Source organism: Saccostrea echinata, unplaced genomic scaffold, assembly GCF_033153115.1.
Source record: "Saccostrea echinata isolate AGI-Se365-2 ecotype Australia unplaced genomic scaffold, CSIRO_AGI_Sech_v1 ptg000048l, whole genome shotgun sequence".
In the NCBI taxonomy this organism is placed as follows: Eukaryota; Metazoa; Mollusca; class Bivalvia; order Ostreida; family Ostreidae; genus Saccostrea; species Saccostrea echinata.
The window spans coordinates 834,905-857,663 of NW_026889797.1; the positions used below are offsets into that span (position 1 = coordinate 834,905).

The 22,759-nt window shown below is 34.0% G+C and overlaps 2 protein-coding genes across 2 annotated transcripts; one reads left to right on the forward strand and one right to left on the reverse strand.

The window, feature by feature from the left end:
* Positions 1 to 2,053: 2,053 nt before the first annotated feature.
* LOC133203121 (uncharacterized) lies at positions 2,054 to 3,184 on the reverse strand. Its single transcript, XM_061338968.1, has one exon. It carries the CDS (start codon positions 3,182 to 3,184, stop codon positions 2,054 to 2,056), a length of 1,131 nt encoding a protein of 376 aa, XP_061194952.1.
* Positions 3,185 to 13,966: 10,782 nt separating this feature from the next.
* Positions 13,967 to 18,038, forward strand: LOC133203122 (uncharacterized). The gene is made up of 4 exons (XM_061338969.1): positions 13,967 to 14,009; positions 16,318 to 16,456; positions 16,858 to 17,033; positions 17,746 to 18,038. The coding sequence occupies exons 1-4, from the start codon at positions 13,967 to 13,969 to the stop codon at positions 17,886 to 17,888; spliced, it is 501 nt and encodes a 166-aa protein (XP_061194953.1). The 3' UTR covers positions 17,889 to 18,038.
* Positions 18,039 to 22,759: the final 4,721 nt, after the last annotated feature.

The following is a 22,759-nucleotide window of genomic DNA, read 5'->3' on the forward strand; positions in this document are numbered from 1 at the left end:
ATATGGTTTTAACTGTATTGCCCTTCGATAAGGCAATTTCACCTATTCTTAGGAATGCATGAAACGCAAGCAAGAAAGCTGCCTTATATAAAGCGGCTTCGTAGGAGCTGCTACAGATTACCTGAAGTTTAGGTATTATGACAAACAAGATATCCAATGTAATTGGTAAACGACTATCCCCACTCGGATTTGATCTTTTCATGCCCTGTAAAAGTTTTTGCACCACAAAGGTCTTTGTTGGGTCATTAATGCCATTACTTTTACAATAAAAGCTAATTGCTGTAATATATGACTTGGCTGTCGAATGTTTGTAACCCCTTAATGACAGTTGGGCAATGAACATATTTATGTGCGTATCTGGTGGCGGCCAAGTGAGCGACCATCCTTGTGTCTCGCGAAAATGGTCAAAGTTTTGAATCCCAACTGTGTATGCTTGTGCAGTATTTAAGGACATAGATGCGTTGAACAAGCGCTCTACTTCAACTGAGAGAGTAATATCTGGAATGGCTCCGGGATGGTCTGCGGCTCTGGGTCCGCTGCTGGTGCAAGGCGCCTGAAAACCTCCCACTTTTTGCGGGATATAGAATCAGCAATACAATTACTTTTACCTGGTATGTGATTGGCTTTAAATTGTATATTATATCTTAACAATGCTAGCATTAGTGGCCTAACTAATGACATAATTCTTTCAGACTGCGATGATTGTTTATTTAAAATGTGAACTAAGGCTATATTGTCTATGAAGAAAATGATTTTTTTATTTTGCAATCTTTTCCCCCATACCCACACAGATAACACAATAGGTATCAACTCCAAAAAAGTAATATCCCTTAAAATTGCTGTATTAGTCCAATCTTCAGGCCATTGAAAATAGATCCATTCACCCTTAAAATAGCACCCACAGCCTAACTCTGCTGACCCTGCACTGTCTGTGAAAAGTTCAAGTGTATCTGAAGTACTCCATTGACTATCTGGAAAATACACCACCCCATTAAAATTTTTTACAAATTCAAGCCATGTTCTCAAGTCCTCACGCATTGGTCTTGTTATTCTAATGTGTAAATATGGTTTGTCTAGTCCTCTCATCGCATTGTAGAAACGTCTATAAAATGCTCTACTCCCATGTATTGCTTTACTAAAAAAATTCAACTTGCCCACTAAAGTTTGTAGTTCGAACAATTTAATTTTTTCTTTGCCCACCCAAAATTGCAGCAGTTGAGCAAGTTCATTAACTTTATTCTGGGGAATTCTAATTTGCATTTTGATTGTGTCAATAAGCAGGCCCAGGAAGACTAAACAAGTAGTAGGTGCTACTGTTTTTTCTAGATTAAGGGGAACTCCAATATCAACACAAACCTTCTGAAAGGTTTGCATAAGGATTTTACAATCTTTAGTGTGTGCCCCACCAATGAAAATAAAATCATCCAAATAATGGTGAATTGTGTCCATGCCAGTTTTATCCCTAACCACCCATTCTAAAAATGTTGAAAATGTTTCAAATATTTTACATGAAATGGCACATCCAAAGGGTAAACATTTGTCGAAAAAGTAGTTTCCATTTACGTACATTCCCAGTAACTCGAAATCACCTGGATAAACCCTAAGTAGCCGAAATGCACTTTTAATATCACATTTTGCAATGACTGCCCCCTTTCCCAGTTTACTTATTGTTTGTATAAATGTGTCGAAGGATGTATACTTAACAGCAGTGTAAGCTGGATCAATATTATGATTTATACTGATTGACGGTGGGTATGAAAGATGCATTATCATTCGCCAACCGCCATCAGCTTTAGGAACAACTCCTACTGGGGATATGTGCAAATTGTGTATTGGTTGTCTTTGATAAGGGCCTGCTACCCGCCCCTCCTTAACTTCATTATCTATTTTTTCCTGTAAAACATCTGCATGTTGCACTGCAGATACCAAGTTCTTTCTAAACACAGGAAGACGTGGGCCTGAGTATTCTAACTTAAACCCATTAATTAGACCCTCCCTTAAAAAGATGGCCGTGGACTCGTCAGGGTATTTATCCAAGTATTCCATCACTGCATTAGTTCTTATAGGGGAAACGCCCAGGTCCCAAAGGTCTTGCTTGTAGCCCAGGTTGCCTTTTGGCATAGAACTGGTATGGGGTTTGGAACTGCGGTTGCTGACCAGCTGGTCCATTTGCACGAAAGGCACGATTTAAGTTAAGGGAAGTCTGAGCAGTTGCTGCTTGGGAACTTAAACAGAGCAATGCAGGGTGCATATCATTGCACTTAAGACAGCGATGTGTATATGTGCATTGAAGCCTGGTGCACTTGCCTTTGTAGTTGTAATCAAAGCACTTGTAATATGTAGATGCCCTTTGATTATTGTATGCTACAGAAGGTGACATATAAACAAGCCACAACTCATTGTCAATTACCCCCCAATTACCATTTGGGTTTATTGCCATGCGTAACCTGTACTGCTCATCATACGTGACCCAACCCTGCGATTTCTCAGCCCCTAATCTCACGTCGTGCAAGTACTTGAGCAATTGCTGCGTTTTATGGGGGTGTGCTGTTAGATAAATGCTAGCGAAAATCAGAAATGCGTCTGTCCATTTGTCAATTGATGTTATTTTGTTTGTGTTCTTTGGTTGTGCAATAATCTGTCCCTGTGCATCCATTGATAAAGTTGAAACCTGTAATTTACTTGGGTCCCTTACCAAGAGAAGGGCCAAATTAATATACTCCCCATTAGCAATCTTTTGTTTGGTCGAGTTGTCGACATGATAGCCTAATGACAATTGTGTTGAATTTGCCATAGAAGGTAAACTAGAATTTGGCAAAAACATATCTGGTTGCATGCAAGTATCATTACCAACTGTACCTTTAGAACTGGTAGCTACATCTATTGGAGCAATAGCGTTCATTTCCGGTTGAACTTGATTTGCAGAGCCCGAGACCATTGCTGTCTGTGGTTGTGTTACAGTTACGTTGGTAGATGGGGCTGTTTGAGAGGCTGTGGACAACACCAGTGAGGCAAGCTCTACATGAGCTGAAGTTCCGGGCACGTTGGTCGCTGGGGTTGCTTGAGGCTCCGAGACAGAGGCTAGGACTTGCCCGGGTTGAACCGTAGGCTCCGTTGTCTCCATCCGTGCTTTCTTAGCCCTCCTCCGTGTGGATATGATTGACTTGAATTTTGCTTTAGGCATTTTGCTCGAAAAACATAAATATAATTATTTGACAAAGACTATCCGAATTATTTCACAAAAAATTTCCCTACACGTGAAACTTTTAAATCGATCAAAAATCGATGCAGAAATTAGCCATCGATGCCCCAATTTGCTTTAAAACGCAGTTAAATAATCCTTAAACTTAATTTAAAAATCTTTCAACTTCTTACGACTAACGAATTCAAATAAAATTAAAAGCAATTTTTCTCCTGCAAATTTCGTGACTTTACCAATTTCTCGAATCTTCTAGAAAGGAAGTTGAAATACTTAATATTATACTTTACCCCAACGGACTACAATTATCCGGACAGAATGACATTAATGAACCTAAATGGACTTAATTTATCCGGAATGGTCAAAATGATAGGGTCACTTCCATAAACTCACATATCCGAGACAAGAGCTCGTATATGTGGTGATATATACAGTTTTAATGCCTTACCTTTTTTACACTGATATCCATGATACCCGGGTTTACACCAGGAACAAACTCCTGTCTCTATGTGACAATAACGACAATTGTCAGGACAGGGCAGATAACAGCCTGATCCATAGTATACAGTCCTACATCCTTCAGGCAGACATTTAAAAGAAAAGCCAGTCCTTAAATTACATGTATGATTTAGCAGAAAAATCTATTTATTTATCTTAAATGTCTACATGTCATTTATTTATCAGTCATTAAACACTTCTTTGTTTCGCTTCTGTGTTCTAAGCTTAAACATTTTTTTTTATCCAATAGAATTTGTCAAATACTGTTTGGAACATAAAAGGAAGAAAAAAAAAGGTTTTGTTCCTTTCTCTATTCTTTTTTGTTTACATTTCAAACAAAGCCTGTGTGCAGGTTTAAGATTAGAAAACTTAATCTTTGCTAGGGCAACCTTTTCTTTTTAATACAGATTATTAGGCCATTATTGTTAAAATGAATTTTCTACTGATAACCCCGCTGACCAAATGAAAATTTGAGCAGTCGACAAGAAATGTTATCTCCTCCACTTTACCTGAACACATGACCATGTTTACTCTACTTTCAATTTGTAGTGTTAATTTGGACTTTTAAGCATTGATGCTACTCAAAATGTTTACATTTCTTTGCAAAGAAGCCTTTTTGAAGGAATTTATCTTCATCAGCAGAAATACATGACCTCAGAACTTTTTAAAGAAAGAACCTTAACAAGCACCTTCATACCATAGACTTCTACTTCACATACTTCATTATATGAATCTTTGGAATAACCATTCGGGTATGAAACATCTGAAAGTCTCTCGTTATTGAAGATGACGTAACGTCCATGGACGGGACATCTTATAGGCCTATTGGCGACGGCTGGTATTGTAGATCTGATATAGCAGGTATCGTGGAAACACAAATGACCATATTGACGGTTTGTTGTGTTTGATATATAAACATAAAAACCTAGAAATCTTGCTGTAAGCCCATTTGATGTATCTGGAATTTTAAAATGCCCATTTCATGAATGCGACAGATATTTTTGCCCTACCTTATGAAATAGTTTTTATGCATTAAAAATATCTGAAGCTTTAATTTAGAATACACGCCATTATTACATGTAGCTATACACTGAAGACAAATATTTGTCAATTTTCAAAACATATTGTTCATAATTGAATCTGAAATTTGAAAAAAAAAATACAAGTTTTAGCTAAATTATGTTGATGTAACAGATGTTATTGATTCCGTCTTCCGATCGTTGGAATGTGTTAACAAATTAATACGTTTCCTTATTGTATTTAAGCCTTGATGTAAAAGCTTGATAAAACATTATAATGATAATGCCTCGAATTATTTTTCGAGAATGAACTTACCCCATACACTGTTTTCAGTCCGGTAATAAATTATTATGTCATGAATGATGTACATTGATTCCAGGTTAACCCACCATGTGGTAGTTCTCTGACGTTCAGCTGATACAGAACACTGTCCTCCCCATGCCCCGAGGTCAGATTTCATTCCATCTAGGGCATTGCTGGAGTGGAATAAATTGTTCCCATGCGAATACTGGTTGGATTGTCACGCTGGTTTATTCAAAACCAAATGCACTAAAATGACAATACAGTTCGATTCATATTTTTGTATACCCCTCTTAAAAGCAGAGCTGAAAGTTAACGAGGTTCGCTCTTGAGCTTTTCAACAGAATTTTGTCTTAACCTTTATTTAAAAAAAAAATCTGCATAATGTTTTAGTTTTTTTTTTAAATAAATTTGGATTCTACAATACCAGTTAAACTATATTCAGTTGAAACTCCATGATTAAATCCAATACCAAAAGCCTTAAGTGTGGAACTATATTTTGTGGCGGAAGTTTTTTTTTTTTTAAGAAAATGATCATTTTTTTTTCTCTTTCGAAGTATAAAAAGTATGTTAATCTTGAATTCCTATTTTTCCATGCAGCCTGCACAGAGTTATTCTGCGCCGTGAATTGTTTAATAATGGTCCTAAATTATATATTTAATAAACTATCATGAATTCCATCATCATATCTAATAAATATAGCAAATATATTATGAAAATCCTGAAAAAAAAATCGCCCTAACTTAAGCTTAAAATTAGCAATATTTTAGTAATATCTAAAAATTAACATTACAAACCCCCACTTTTAATTTTCTTTTCTGAATATGTAAGATACTTTTGACCATTCTTCTTAGATTCAGTAAATGTTATTACTTTCAAATGGTTTTATTGCTTGTTAAATTTTTATGCCAGAAAAAAGATATTGTTTGAGTGCGAAAAGGTCAAATAATTGAACATGCGAAGTAATTTGAAAAATTTTTGTTGACACAAATTTTAATGTGTCTATTCGAGATGAAAAAAAAAGACTGTGTTTGTTTCCATAATTAATTTGAATAAAAAATATTGGAGAAAAAGCTTTAAACATTGATTTATGTGTAAGACGTATTTACAGTGCAAAAAGATCAAGTTAAATGCTCTGTTGTACCAAAATAAGCTCATTGACCCTCATTATTTGTTTTAATTTTTAATTAAGCTATGTGTGTAGATTCTAAAAATAAACTTGATAAAGAAATCTCATTACCTTTGATGACAGGATCCAACCTCCTTAATGTCATATTTATTAATTCCTTTTTGACCATGAATACAATGCAAACATATGCATATTCATTTGTAATTAACCACTGTCCCAAAGAAAAGAAGTCCGACCAATTTAAAAATCTACTGTTAAATTATTTATTTTTGTGGGCTGAAATTTTCCTGGTTTGCCGAAATAATGTAGGCTGGTGGGGAGTTGATATAATTGATGAAGAAATGTACTTAAACTGTACCCTGTCACTTTACTTTTCTCGGAAAAAAATACGAATTTCGGGTCTCTTTATACCCCAAAAAGAACAAAAATGTACCCTAGTTAGTGAATTTGCAGTATATATTTAATAGAGCATTTCCTCGTCCAGTGGGTCTTAAGAAGGGCATTTTTAAATAACTTCTTTTTTTTTTTCTTTTTACAATATCTAAATTATCTTCCCTAATCAAAAATGGGGGTTGTACGAAGTGGCAAACGTTTCTTTAAATACATTTTCAAGCAACCCTTTTCATATTTTGTTACTATTTATGGTAAACATTTCTTTGAAACATACGTATGATACACTATGTAAAATTGCTCCTCTCTTTTTTTTATATATAAAAAAAAAAAAAAAACGTTTTGAACATATAATGATTAAGTACTAGATCAACGATTGAGCTGAAATTTGAATTAATTTCATGAGTGATTGGATTTATTAATTAACGAAATAATAGATTTTTAATATGTAAAGCGTGAATGTGTATATATTAATTGTGTTTCCTGAACTGTTGTCACGTTTCATAAAATTATATTGAATTACTTTCCTATTAAAAAAATTCAAAAGGGTTAAAACATATTCAAGTCACATGATACTGCTTGCATAAAAACGACTTGAAGTTGCATTGCTCTTCAAAAAATGACGTCAAAATTTGAATTATTTATTAGGTTTGATTTTGTAATATTTTATCGTAGTCGTCTTCTAGTAGTTCTGTGGTTTGCAATTTTCTACGTATTAGTTTTGACCAGGTCGTAGAAATGTGAAGGTGTGTTCTTCCAAGGTGTAAATGTTGTAAGACCGATTAGATAAGAGTGTTACCAGTGTGGTTTAGTTGACCTGAGTTGCATGTACGAGTGTTTGAATGGTGCCTCTGTTTGAAAAGTGAAACTATAGCAATTTTGAGCATTGACCAGATGTGTGTTTGCCTGGCATTGACGCAGTGTTGTAGTTGGTGGCCATCGATGGAAGAGTATGAATATAAGTTGAAAAATAAAAAAAAAATATATCGATAACGAACAGTGATCAAAGTCAAAAAATCACAAACAAAACAAACCGTGAACAGGGCATAAAATTTAAAGAGATGTGAGAGAACTGTGAAAATTATTGCAACCTTTTAGACATAATGAGATAAAAACCAAATGCATTTGTTTAAGTTGTGGAAACTTTTTTAGGATAGCGCAGATTGCATCACCACCTTGCATATCATATTTCACTTGATCACATTTATTCATTTTTTTTTCACTAGGCAATGTAACCTCCGACCTTGGTCGGAATTACGTGTAATCTTTAGCGCATTGAAACTATCATATTTTTTTCAGCTACTTTTTTTACTACATTTTTTTAGTTATTTGTATGATTGTAGTAGGTTTACATGTATTGTTCTCATATGTGCAGATGACATTTACAATTTTGAAGTGCAATAATAAAGTTATTTGCACTTACTTTAAAGTTCAGTTTACAGCCAGGGATTATTTCCATGCCATCATCACGAACTGAGACATTTGAAAAGCTTCAGGAATAAAAAATAACATTTGCTGATTCAAACTTTTAATTGTAGCTCCGTTAAAATGTGATCAAGAGAGTTAATGATTATACGTTTATATCTTGCGACTTGTTTTGTAAAAAGGGTTTTAAAGACAAATACATATAAGGATATTTAATTTTCTTTCCAGGGGAAAAGGCACGATTCTTCTGCATTGGAAAGATTTTTTTTTTTTTTTTTTTTTTTTTTTTTTTTTTTTTTTTTTTTTTTTTTTTGCGAAGGGACAAAATCTTTCATTTTATACATGTATTAGCAAAGCTCTGTAAAACAACTCCCATTACCCCTCTATGATTCATCATTTCTGTACAGAGGTTATTGTTTAACATCTCTAACATGTGAAGTAAACACATATTGAGATTTCTGGCAGTGCTAGGTAATATACGTTTGCGATTGTTTCTTGTTAGTTGAGAAATAAAGTAAAGATGTGTAAAGATATAGTACCTTATAAATTGAAGGGAAAAAGTGGTCCCATAAAGTGTGCTTGTTAATTACCCAAATACATATGTGAAATTATACAATAAACTTCGACAACTTTAGTGACACAAAAATGGAGGGAAAACATTATTATACTCAGTCTTTTCAAGAATAGCCATCGTGTTTTTTTTTTTAAATCTATTTTTGAAAACAGAGAAGAAAAGATGAGGGAATTTAGAACTAAACTGAGAGAAAATCAACAATTAAACTAATGTCCAAGGATGTCGGAATAGTAATGCTCAAAGAAGAATAAAATATAATGCTGATAACCAAACCGTTTTGAAATATAACGTCGTTGTATGAATATTCAAGATTTTTACTTACACACAAATGGAAAAGGTAATTTTTAAAGCAAAATGTAAATTATAATGTTCATTTGTTCGAAAAGATGTATCGTCTTGCAAGGTTTTCAGGAAGCATTTTGATATTTACTTAGATTTAATACGCGCTGATTTAAACAAACCCCATTTTAAGATTGATAATCATGCAGCATATTTATAATATCAGCTTTAGAGTGATTGTTTTATCAAAAATATACCCTGCAATGTATGTTCCGTTCCTTACAATTACTACATATATTACAATGTCGATGATTGTAAGTTATTATTTAATATTTATAGATTTGTCAAAAGAAAAAAAAAAGTCTTTATTTTACAAAGTAAACAAGCAAACATTTAACTTACCGTAAGCTGAAGTAATACCAAATACCAAAAATAAATGGTACATTTTCTTGAAAACCATATTCAAAAACTTTTGAGAAGGTCATTTCAGTAAAACGCGCTTATAATTGATTTCTATGTGTACAAGACCTCACGTCCTTACACTCAAAGTTATTTATATACTTATATAAGGAAGTTCTTAATAGTTACTCATTATATTTATAAGGAAGCTCTTTGAATCAAATTATTGCGTTGTTGATCCGTGTAATAGCTTCTGAAACAAAAATGTTACAGCTATATTTTTCGGCCTAGTGTCTAGCTACAAGTGTAAATGATTTACGAATATTTTTTTTTTGTACTTTGTCAATCGCGAATAGATTGTATGCATTATAAATTATCTTTTTTTTTCATCTGTAAAAGTCAAATGTTGCTTAACTGATTAAAAAAAAACTGTGATTTTAATCTTAAGTATTTTGTTGCCAACACGGTTTTTTCGTTGTCAAGAAAAGGCAAAAATCTGTACCCCGAAATGTTATTTTTATAAGAAATGTAATACTCTGATAATTTCTATTGTACCTGTTTTTGACGGAATGTCGTCCGATTGCAGATGTTCTTCATCAGTGTCCCCGTCTCTGTTTCTCTTTCAACGTATGCTATGATCATAATTATGTCTTTGTCAGCCCGTCTTGGACATGTGAAATGTTTCTTTCAAAATCATCAATGTCTTCTTGAGAAACACTTTTTTTTAATTATATATTTCTTGCAGTAAAGTCGAGGCAAACCGTCTTCAAATCGGACAGTAACTCGACAAGTGTCACACCATCGTCATCATCTTCTGTGTCAAGTCGAAAGTTAGGTTTGTTTAAACATTTTGACGGCAAAGGCGTTAGACTCCTTCTATGCAGAAACTAAGAATCTAATTGCTTTCAATATATTTATTTCCTCGGGGCTCTCTTTGTTTGATTGCATGTTGTTTTACGTCTTGTTCGAGAATTTTTCACTCATATAGAGACGTCAACATATACCTGTTAAGGGCTTTAAAATTTTACCTTTACTCGGCACTCAGGGCCATTAAGCAGTGAGGGATCTTTATCGTGCCAGCGCCTACCGTGAGAGGGGGCCTCGGTTTTTAGGTCTCATCAGACGGACCCGCAACTTTCACTTCAAAGTGCCGAGCGCTTGGCGAAGGAACAGTTGCTACCTATTTCTTATCGACTTAGTCGGGGCCGTGATTCGAACATACAAACTTTCGATCACGGAGAGAGAGCTCTACCCACTGAGCTACAATGACGGTTGGAATATCATTGAAGAAACACATAAATTTCAACTAAAAAATAGTCTTATAGTCTCCCTTCGAAAAAAAGTCAAATTTACATTTTTTCTTCTTTTTACACAACATGATAATCATTTAGAATAACATTGATCATGTAGTAGATAATTTTATGTCTGTATTTTCTTTTGGAATTGTAAAGTATGCCCCTTTCACACACCTTTAAAACGCTGGTGTTTTCTAGAATAACAAGACGTATTTTTAAAGGAATAATGTCCCGTATGGCTGTTCAAAAGGCAAAGGTTAAAGTTCTTCAAATGCAAGACAAACTCCAAGGTTTAGGTCAAAAGATAAAAAAAAAAAAATGTTGGTAACTAATGGAAGATCTTGAGTTATTGTCACAAGAAATACACATGTGAAATATTAAAGCCCTAGCACAAATCTTCAATAGTTATGGAAAAGGTTTTTTTTTTTTTTTTTTTAAAAGTTAGTCAAACTCTAAGGTCAATGTCAAAGGGTCAAATATGTTGGTACCCTAGGAAAGGTCTTGTCCAAGAAAAAGACATGTGAGATATGAGTCCTAGCAATAACGAGCAAAAACTTAGGCCAAGGTTAATGTTTTTAAAAATGGGTCAAAATCAAAGGTCGAGGTCACATGGTCAAAAATAAGTACACCAGGAAAGATTCTTTCACAAGGTATAAATAAGTGAAGTCTGAATGCCCAAGCGTCAATCACTCAAATATTATGGCCAAGATTAAAGTTTTAAAAAAATGAAAAAAAGTGGGTCAAATTCAAAGGTCAAGATGTCAAATAAGTTGGTGCCCAAAGAAAGGTCTTTTTACAAGGAATACACATGTGCATTATAAAAGCCATAAATCCACCCAATTAATAGTTGAGGACATAGTTATATTTTTTTGCGAAAAGAGAAACATACAAACAGACAGACTGACAGACGAACAGACAGGGCAAAAAACTAGATGCCCCCGATTCTTCGACCACGGGGGCATTAAATAAAGGCAATGATATTGATTTCAAAACCTGACTTTTAGGATGAGCTACGCAGTTTTTTTTTAAAAAAAGTGAAATATTTCTCCTTTGATTATACAAATTAGGAGGCCATTCTGTAAATAAATGACTTGACAATCTGGCTCGTTCGTTACATGTAACCTCGGGTGTCACTGACATTTCGCGTTTGAAATTTGCCGACATTTCGCTTTTGAAATTTGCCAATCATAAAGGGGTCAGCTTTTCACCTCCATCCATGTTGAAGCAGCAAGAATCGTTAATTTTTCATTGGCTTGTTTGATCTGGATATGTGGTGGTCCGGGATTACCTATGGCAAAGCACAAGGTGACTTTAGATATGGTAAACACATCAAACTGAACAATTTGAAAAAAAAAAATGTTGCTGTTAAAACCAATTTAACTACATAGTTCTAATCATTGAAAAAAGTGCGCGATGTTAATATATTGAATAATTTAATCCGCGATATGTGTGCTTTATTGTATGACAGTCGGGCAATTTTGTTCGCTGAAGGCAAGAAGGATAAGTGTAAAATACGTCTACGTTTCTTTGGTTCTGGATTTTAATCATTGTTTAAGTAATACAAGTTTCAGGCCATTGTATGTAACACAGATCTGAAAGATATACCAGAGATGAATCCTGGCTGCCGTCATTGAGTGCAGAAAAAATGAATAATGGCGCTTTGTATTTTCTTTAACTGTATATGAAAATGGTTGAATGTCACAAATTAACCCGTCTAAACTTTAGAGTAGAAAGGGTTTACTCCTAACATGACATACTGCATTATTTTCTCCCTAGTTAAACTCAGAAAAAAAATGAAAATATTTTTACAGCATATAAGGTCTTGCTATGGAATTCAGGAACATATTTTTTTCTTCAAACCATATTATCTCATAAACTAGTAATGCAAAACTTGAATGTATATTATTTTACATAAAAGATATCTCATGAAAGTAAATTGGCCAAATTTTAATATATAGTTTTAATGATTATAATGGAATTGTTCTTTAATTCCAAGGGAAATAAACATTTCTTTTTATGGAATAAATTACACAACAACCATAAATAAAGAAAATACAAAAGAAATCACTGGAGAAATTAATTCGGAAGGTAACAGAAGGAAACAACTTTAATAAAAACACCATTTTTTTTCTAAGAATCCTTACTTTGAGGGAAAAAAGGGTAACAAAACAACCAGATATCGAAATCAGCGTCACTACTAATTATCAAAAAAGAAAAAAAAAAATAGAAGGGACTTTTTTTTTGATTTGTGATGACTGTAATAAAAAAAAAAACAGCTTGAACTTTATTTTACCGTAACTAACTTTAGTTTAATAAAGTTAATATTTTACTACATTGATTTTCTATGAAAATTGATTCTCTTTAATTTCTTTTTAGATTTACAACCTATATATTGCCGGTGGAAAACTTCAGATTTTGGTCTGTAATGAGCACTCAGGGCCATTGAGCAGTGAGGGATCTTTTTCGTGCCAGCATCAACTGCTACGCGGGACGGCAGTTTATACGGTCTCATCCGAAGGACCGTTTCCCATGTCCCACAGTGGGATTCGAACCCGCGACATAAGGAATAACTCCTTACTCCGCGACTCTAGAGCAGACGCTCTACCACTGCGCCAAGCCGGTGACATCTTATCTCGTTAATTCGTTGCTTCTACAGTAAACTATAGCTGACTTTAGTTTAAATTAGTAAACCGTCATCGTCGGAAACCCACGGCTGATTACGCTTCGTTCCTCTCTCCAATCAGCCGTGGTTTCCTACGATGGTAAACCGTGGTCATGGGGACATATCAAAAGTCCAGGGGAAAAAATAAATGAAGAAATGAAGTTTCTCTCACGGATTATTTCCAGAAAGCATCAGAATATACAATATGTATTTAATATTCCGGATAAAGAAACTGTTTTCCTTGTATTATTGTACAAGGATAGATCAGCAAAAAAGTTCACCTTTACAGAAAAATTTACTGAAAACACGGATCCTAACCTATATTCTCGTATAAATGATACAATAGTCATTCCAAAAATAATTGACCTGTTAATCAATCTTTAGAATAAAAGAATCCCGATTATATTCAACTATACGCACTGATTTAATGATTGTTTCAACATGAACGACATTTTATTTTCAGGATTGACAGACAAAAAGATACAAAGAAAAGCGTTGCGTATCTTCAGTTGATGTAGTTTACTTTAAATAATGTTTTTTTTTTTTTTTTTTTTTTTTTTTTTTTTTTTTTTTTTTTTTTTTTTTAAAGACGGACGGATGGAGAGCGGGGCCTGTATAATTGATGGGAAAACAGTATGCTTTATCGCAGAAAAGAACATGTATTAATTTCCTGGGAGTTAGATACTTCAGCAAAGATAACTGCAAATCTAAAATCCCACTATAAAAAGCAAGGAAGTAGAAATGTCAAGAAGGATTTTATGTATAAACCCTTGACAAGACTCCGTTAATTCTAACTATGGACTGGAAAATATTCACCCTTTCCATTGCTCAGTCTCTAGGTAAGAAAAGTTAAGTAAGTTAAACAAGACTCAGAGATGTTTAGGAAGTTTCTTCCGATCAGTAATCCATTACATGGAAGAGTAAAGGTACGTGTACCACTAATGATACTTATTGCTCATACATAAGAACCTTCATGGGACAGGTAACAATATCTGTGTTTCTAATAAGCTTGAAAGGGTTCTAAACCTGTTGTTCAAGCATGCAAGTGGATCAAAGGTGTTTTAGATGGACATTCTCAAAAAGACTTAGAATAGTATGGTCGAAAGGCGTGAAAGAAGGAAGGCAAAAAAGGAGAGGGCAATCCCCCGCTTTGAGACAATACTTTTTAATTTTGATGTTCATAGAAAAGTCATGTTTTTTCCAAAAATTATATCTTCAGTTGTCATCTTTAACTTATTTGATTTTTTTTTTTTTTTTTTAATTGAGAAACATTATTATCAATTGATAATTTGTTGGCAGTTTAGCATGTTTAGTGGTAATGGGTTTATCGATTCCATAAAAGATGACTTTTGAATATGAATCGGTCAATTAGTCTCCATTCTACATTAACTTCTAAATCACAGGAAAATGAATTTGAATAATATTTTGAGCTTTACACTGTTGCGTAGTGATTGAAGTGCTTAACTTTACGCCTTACGTGAGCTTTGGCGATTGTGTGACGCGTTTTTTTTTTCACCTGCATTAAAATCATAACTTAGAAATATTTATCAGTAATTCAATTAAATAACTAAATAAAATATGGGAAAAAATATTGACGAAAATTTTCCATGATTTCCTCGCCTTGTAAACTTCCATTCTTTTTTAAAGGTGAAAAGAGTGGCTTAATATTATATCCATGGACTAATTATCCTTCTATTTTTTTTTTTTTAGAATGAATTATTAAGATCCCATACACATAAACATATTTATCTTCTAAAGAGTCGTTGCCCATATACGAGGGGTGATCAAAAAGTTAGTAGACTAGCGCAATAAAATTGATGCAATTTAAATACATTTTGCCCGTAATACATACATTTCTGAAAAAAATATATTGACTCGGTTTGATATTAAATTTAAAAAAAAATAATGATTATTCAAATAACCGTGTTGTGCATACTGGACTGACATTAATTGATTGTGCTCTGAATCGTACTAAATGAAACATGCAGTGGGATTAAATATCAGTAATATAAAATTTACCCGATGCAACCTCAAATTATGACAGCTTACTTCAGGTAAAGAAGGTAATAATAAATACATTTGCACAAATATCTAATTTTCTATCGAATATTTAAAAAAAAAAATAATAAAGACTGCAAAGAGAGCTTTTTCATAATGTTTTTTGAAGTTTCACTTCATTAATTTTTGAGTGTATTCAATGATTAAACAATAATTATAATGGAAATTTGGTAGTAAAATATATATATATATATATATATATATATATATATATATATATATATATATATATATATATATATATATCGTAGAGCTTAATGTATTCATAGTTATCTTTGGGAATTATTACTAATATAGTTTATTTTAAAACCCACTGACCATGAGTTGTGCAAGATAATGTTTTATTATACCTCATTATAATTATTCTATACAACGCAGAATCTGATAGGTTCTAGATTTTTACATGACAGGGCCATAAAACTTCATATTTCCCTGTCGGTGCCATGCTTTTCATCATATTCAATCTCTTCGGAAACCTGGTGCATTTTCCCGCAATAGTTATCGTTCGTTGAACGAAAATTCCCGAGAGTTAGTAAGACGTCACAATAGTCACATTCACATCACTAATTCTGTCAATTGTTTCAGTATAACACTACGTTTAGCCTGGTTCCCTGGCTCTTCCTTGCCTAGTGTCGCGGAGTATACGAAGCAAAATAGGGACAGGGAACCAGGCTACAATACGTTAAAATTGAAAGTGAATTTAAGAGCGGGGCCGAATTTGAAAGTTTATGTTTATTTTAAAAGTTTTTGCTTGTTTCTGTATAATAAACAATTTCTTGCATGGATGTTCGGGAAACATGAAGCCCTCGGGGAATATGATTTTTCCCGGCGGAATATATCTTCATATTTCCCTCACGATCATGCAATAAATGTATAATATATAGCATATTCCTACACCAAAAAACATACACCGATACACATTTAACCAAACCATTTTAAAGGTCGCCGGGGAATATGCTGTTGTCGTCATTCATTATAATCAGATTGATAGGTAGAAGTAATGAAGATTATGTCTTTATCAGAAATGTTAAAGGAAAAATCAAGTACATTTATATTGTGGAAAATCGAGTATTTTTGTTTTCCCTTTAGGCTTGTCCACAGTGTTTGGTTACTGTAATTATAACCCGTTAACTAAATCCTTCGACGATTGCACTTCCTACGACGACTACAACTTTTACGGCTCCTACAAATACTACAATTACTACTCCTCCTTCTCCAATACGCTGAGGTAAGATTACTATGATTGTATATTGTTTTAGGTCCCATTCGAAAAATTTTCACTCATTTAAAGACGTCACCATATACAGGTGAAGGGCTTCAAATTTTGACCTTTATCCTTTGCAGCATTTGTTGTTTGCTTTTGTTTTGCTTTTGTTGATGTTGTGTTTGTTGTTAGCATTGGTCACAGTATGAAACTATGCCATTCAGTTAACTGAAAGATGAATGCAAATTTGCTGAAAGGTGACTGAATGTCAGAGCTCTGCTATTCAACTACCTTTCCAGACATTTCATTGATCATTCAGTTGACTGAACGACGGAAAATCATGCTGTGGGCGAAGTTGGCTGTAATTATCTGATCATATTGATATTACCATATTTTCTCTCATTACATCATGTTCTTAACCACAGTGCTGGTCTAATCGTTGGCATTGTATTTGGCGCCCTCACGGGATTGGCGACGTTGATTGGGTTCATCGCCTTTTTGTATCATATTCTATGCAGAAAACCCACTCAAAATCAGGGTGCACTAATGCTCATCCCCAACACAAGTGCAGGCACAGCTGTTGTACAAGCTACTCAGTCATGTAAGAATATGGGTACAGTCCACTAATTGTTTTCCCATAGGTGGCAATGTTAACATTTCTTCACATAGCTATGTCCCAAATTTTCGTTCAGCAGTGAGTGACCCCTCAAATCAAAGCACATCAAGTTGTCTTTCCTTGGTTAAAATCTCGAGGTGGCATGTCAGATTCGTTTTCCGGCAAAATGCGTCTGTCTGCGTTAACCTCTGAAAAAGAAAGTGAAAGTAGGGGATTTCAAGACTTCTCACTGGCGTTATAATACACAAAATAATTCTGCTGATCTTCTTGATAAATTACATTTTCCAAGTTATTTTGTTAGGAAACATACTCCTTATCAACAAGTTTGAGACTCAGTTTAGTACACTATCACAATTTTTTTTATTCAAGTCTGCAAATTAAGGAACTTGTAATTTTTTTTCTGCACTACTTTCTTCTCCTACCGATTCTAAAAATAATTAGAGGTATGTACCCATATTTTATAAATTACATAAAAAAACATGATCTTTGATAAACAGTATTTTACCTTAAATCAAATTATGTAATTGAATGAAATACTTGTATTAAACTCTTATCTTTAAAAAGATAAAATCAAACTGAAATGTGCAGACCTTTACATAGTGAATCTTCGAATATTCTGAAATTTGTTTTACGTCTGAGATCCAGAAAGTAATAGGTTGGTCATGAATTATATTTTCTTCTTATTATAATGGTTTAGCTATGCAGCCTTACCATCAACAGGGGTTATGCCCAGCTAATACTGGTCAGATGCAGACAAATGGACAAGGCGTTGCAGCCTCTTTTGCTTCACCTCCCAAGTACAGTCCGCCACAACAATCCACTAAAAATCAAGATCTCTAACCGAAATGACATTTTCCATGACAATAAGAATGAAACAAATATTTTCTTTAATCTGCTTTCTAACGTGCATCGACTTCTCCTCCCCCATTTTATCACCGTTAACGTCTTTTCGTTTTTTGTGCTTATTCTGTTTCTTTGAGGCTGTTTGTTTTTTTTTCCTAAATTAAAATGCTTACTGCAATTTAATTATTGTTAAATACTCTATAATTGTAAATACAGTTAATAAACTATTAATGAATATTCATTGTGCAATGTACCATTTTCCAATACATTTCATTAAAATGACAGAGAAATTGTATTTGAATAAGAGAGGGTTAATATTAATGAATATCAAATCAATAACCATAACCATCCTCTCCCAAAAAATATCATTGATCAAGTGCATTGCCAAGGCCATGTCAGGTATGATTGATTGATTGTACATATCTATGTTATGTTCTAATTCGACCAGTCTCAACCGAACTTAAATTATTTATATCCTCATTCAAAAATCAAAACAAACTACCAATATTATGGCTAGCAGCTCCAAGACCTGCGGATTTAATTGACGACATTGCTCAACATTTAATAAAGTGCTTTTATAACATTTACAAAAATTGATATTACAACAGCAGAAAACTTAAGATTACTGGAGGGAGGGGGGGGGGGGGGGGGTTGACTGAAAAGCACGCAGTCTTGAGCTCGAATGACTAATCACAAAGAACGCTTTACCTTTATTATCATTACAGGACTGGTCATACAGGTATTCCTACTCACTCAGGTAAAAATAGAAAAAAAACCTGTTTGAAAAGGAATAGTACGATTTCTAATTTTAGATTTTTTCAACCTGTAATAAATATATTTGTTTTAGAACTTTTCACTCGTATGGAGACGTCAACATATCCCGGTAGAGGAATTCAAATTATGACCTTAACTCGTCGCTCATGGCCATTGAGCAGTGAGGGATCTTTATCGTAACAACGTCTACCGTGACAAGGGGGCCTCGGTTTTTAATGTCTCTCCGAAGGACCCGTAACTTTTACTTGAAAGTGCCGAGCGCTTGGCAAAGGAACTACCTATTTATTATCGACGAGATTCACACACAACATTCCGATCACGGAGCGAGTTGTCAGGTATAAATAAGAAACGACATTTTTTTTATCCCCACACAAGTTGCATCGTTTACGTGCATGTATATATTGTATGTGCGGGTATAAATGTTTAACTGTTTCAGTGCATGCGTGCAGAAGCTAATAAGCAAGATTGAAAAAGAATCTTAGAACTTATTGTAATAGATCAAATCCTGTCAATTATTTAGATTATCGGTGGTTTTATTCTTCATATGAACGACAATGTCCTCTTTCAAGGGGAGATTAAAAAAATAGTGAAAATTTTATGGTATCTTTTAAATTTTTACATAAGAATACATATTCAAAAATCACCTTAAAAACGATGGACAAGGGCCTTGACGGTCACCTGAGTATAATACAACATTGTAGAAGAACAATTCAAGTACAAAACTAGAGGCGTTGTGAGCGGGCTAACAAATCAAATTAATACTCCAACTACACATTTTTAAGTGATTATTTAAATTTCATAAGTGTAACCTTGGAATTGCCAAGAAGACCTTGGTTGGAAAAATAACATACATGTAAGTGCTAGTAATTTTAGTAAAATTCTTCTCAATTAGAAAATGGAGTCATGAATTCAACAATTTTTTTTGCCAGTGACATTGAATTTATGAAATGAGCTTGGGTCAAGGTTATGTCACATACTCAGGTCATAAACAATCTTTGTACCAAGCATGAGCTCGAGCTTCTAATAAAATTCTATTACAAAGTTATTGCCAAAGCAAGAATTTTACGCTTTTTTCAGCTAGTGACCTTGAACTTCCAAGAAAGATATTTGGACAAGATCATGACACATGCTGATATTGATAAACATTATTTTTTACCGATTATGAATCTTCCAATGATTCTTTACTACAAAGTCATAACCCGGACAAAAATATTATACTTTTCCTGTCAGTGACCTTAAACTTGCAAAAATGACCTTGCTTCAAGGTCATGACATACTCCGTGATCATAAACAATCCTATAGCAAGTATGAGCTTTCAATAATTCACCTTTACAAAGACTCGCTCAGTGATCAGAAAATCGTTGGCTCATGCCCTGTGACGGTACATATTGTCGTTTTGTACATATTGTCGTCGGCGACAATATGTACCTACCCTCACTGCACATATTGTCGTCCATCGGTGCATATTGCATATGTACTGAGACGAGTGTGACGGTACGTATTGTTGTTTTGTACATATTGTCGTTGGCGACAATATATACCTACCCTCACTGCACATATTGTCGTCCATCGGCACATATTGTCACCGGCGACAATATGTACCGAGACAAGCCTTATTTTCCTCCTGCATAATGGACGACAAAATGTACAGTCAAGCACCAGCATATATTGTCGTCGGCGACAATATGTACAGTCAAGGTTGGCATATATTGTCGTCGATATATTGCTTTGATGAATATTAGCTTGAGAAATGAAAGAGAGATTGACAAACACACGTGCACGCACAGTGGGAGACATACATTACTCGCAAATACTGTATAGGTAGAAAACTTTTTGGTCAGGAAATTGTGTCCAGGATTGATGAACAACACCATGATGTGTCAAGATACCGTAATTCTTGAAATATCTGATACATCAGACTACTCTTTTTTCTTGTAATATATACTTTTAGATTGAATACATGTATACCTTTTTTTTGTTCAGTAGTATTGATTATTTGGAAATTATTTTTTGCGTTATTCTTATATGCAATTATGTGCCGATATAATTTGTGTTGGGGTTGACATTTTAGATCACCTGAACTGGAAGTTCAAGTGAGCTTTTCTGATCAAATTTTGTCTGAGCGTCCCACTGTCTGTAAACGTTTCACAATTTCAGCTTCTTCTCAAGAACTACTGGGTCAATTTCACCTAAACTTGCCACAAAGCTCCGTTGATAAAGGGGATTCAAGTTTGTTCAAATGAAGGGTCATGTCCTCTTTCAAGGGAAGTAGTTAAGAATTAGTGAAAATTTAGTGACATCTTTTAAAAATCTCAAGAACCACTGTGTCAGAAAAGTTGACACATATGAAAAAGCTTCATTATGAAGTGTATATTCAGTTTTATTCAGATTATGTCCCTCGGGGGAAGGGTGTGGCTACAATAGGTGATCAGAGTTATTCATAGAATATTTTTAAAAAAATCTTTAATAATTTTTTTTTAGAACTACTGGGTCTGAAGAAAAGATTCTTATGTGAAAGCTTCATTACATACCGTACGTTAATTTTGAGGTCCTGGCACGAAAAAGATCGCTCACTGCTCAATGACCCTGAGTGCCAAGTATAGGTCTAAATTTGCAGTCCTCCAACGGCATGTGGTGGCGTCATACGAATGAAAAATTCTCGAGATGGACATTATAATGTCCTCTACAAAAATTAAGAATTTTTCAATTTAAATTTGTATATGATATATAAATTTAAAAAAATTCTAAATTTTTGTAGAGGTCAATAACAACAAACAAACAATCAAAGACAAAATTAATGTTGTTCAAATAGTGACCCCATGGGTAGGATGGTGCCACAATGGGTGATCAAAGTTTTACAAGGGAATATAATTATACAGAAAATCTTTAAAAATCTTCTCAAAAACCAGACAGATGTAGCAGCCGCGCACCCCCCGTCCGGTGGTTTGATTTTTTTTTTGCTTTGGTAAATTCTGTTTGTTTAACTTGTATATACTCTCAATTTAGTCTACAGGTAAAATTTCATAATTGAATTATTTACTTAACATATACAATAAAGCATATTTACATACAAATGACTTATTTTTTATTATCAAAAAAATTCTGAACCGCACCCCTCTCCATTCTGAAATATCTGGATCCACCATTGAGGACCAGCAGTAGGCCCGTGATTAGTGATGTTTATATGGAAGTATCCTTAGGTAGTGTACATTCAAGTATCTTCAAATCATGACCCCGGGACTAGGGTGGAGCCACAATGGGCGATCAAAGTTAATCTAGGAATACGAGGGGTGATCAAAACGTTTGTGAACTATCTCTATACAAAATTTACAAAACCACAATTCAGATCAGAATGCAATTTGGCACACATATAGTCATACATATGTTCTATAAATAGCAGATATTATGTAATGTTTTGCTCCATGTCTGTGACGTCACAATGTGAAAATGACGTCGATATGTAGGTGACTTGTGAAAAAAAATGGTTGACTCAGTCGTACTCGAGAAACAAACTGTTGTAAAGTTTAACGAATATATTGGAAATTCCTTTGCAGTAGCATATAATAAATTGTACAAGTTTTATGAAGACAAAAGACTTGCCAAAAGTTCAATCATTTATTGGATTGATTGTTTGAGTGAAGGAAGGGAGATAGTTAAAGATGATGTTTGTTCTGTTGCTCATGGAAAGCAAGCTGGGGAAGAGATGTGTCCTTAGTTGAGCAATTTGTTATGAAAGATCGCAAAGTTACAGTTAGAAAAGTAGTTGAATATCTTAACAATTAAATGATTATTAAATCCCTAAAATATCGTTCACTTTATACCTTAAACATGTCAGATATGATAAAAATTTTTAAAGAAGGCGCCCATACTTTTTCCACATTGAATAAACGACGCTCCTGAGACAGAGGATTCGGGTTGTGATAGGCACCATGCTCATTCTGGAAAAGGATTTCCTTATCCACCCATCCTATTGCCGAGATTTGGTCATTTCTGACAAATGGACTGATCTTGTAAAAAATAACTTGCATGGTAAGAAACATAAGACTCGGAAAAATATTTTAGCTTCTGTGAACAGAACGCTACGGAGCATGTCA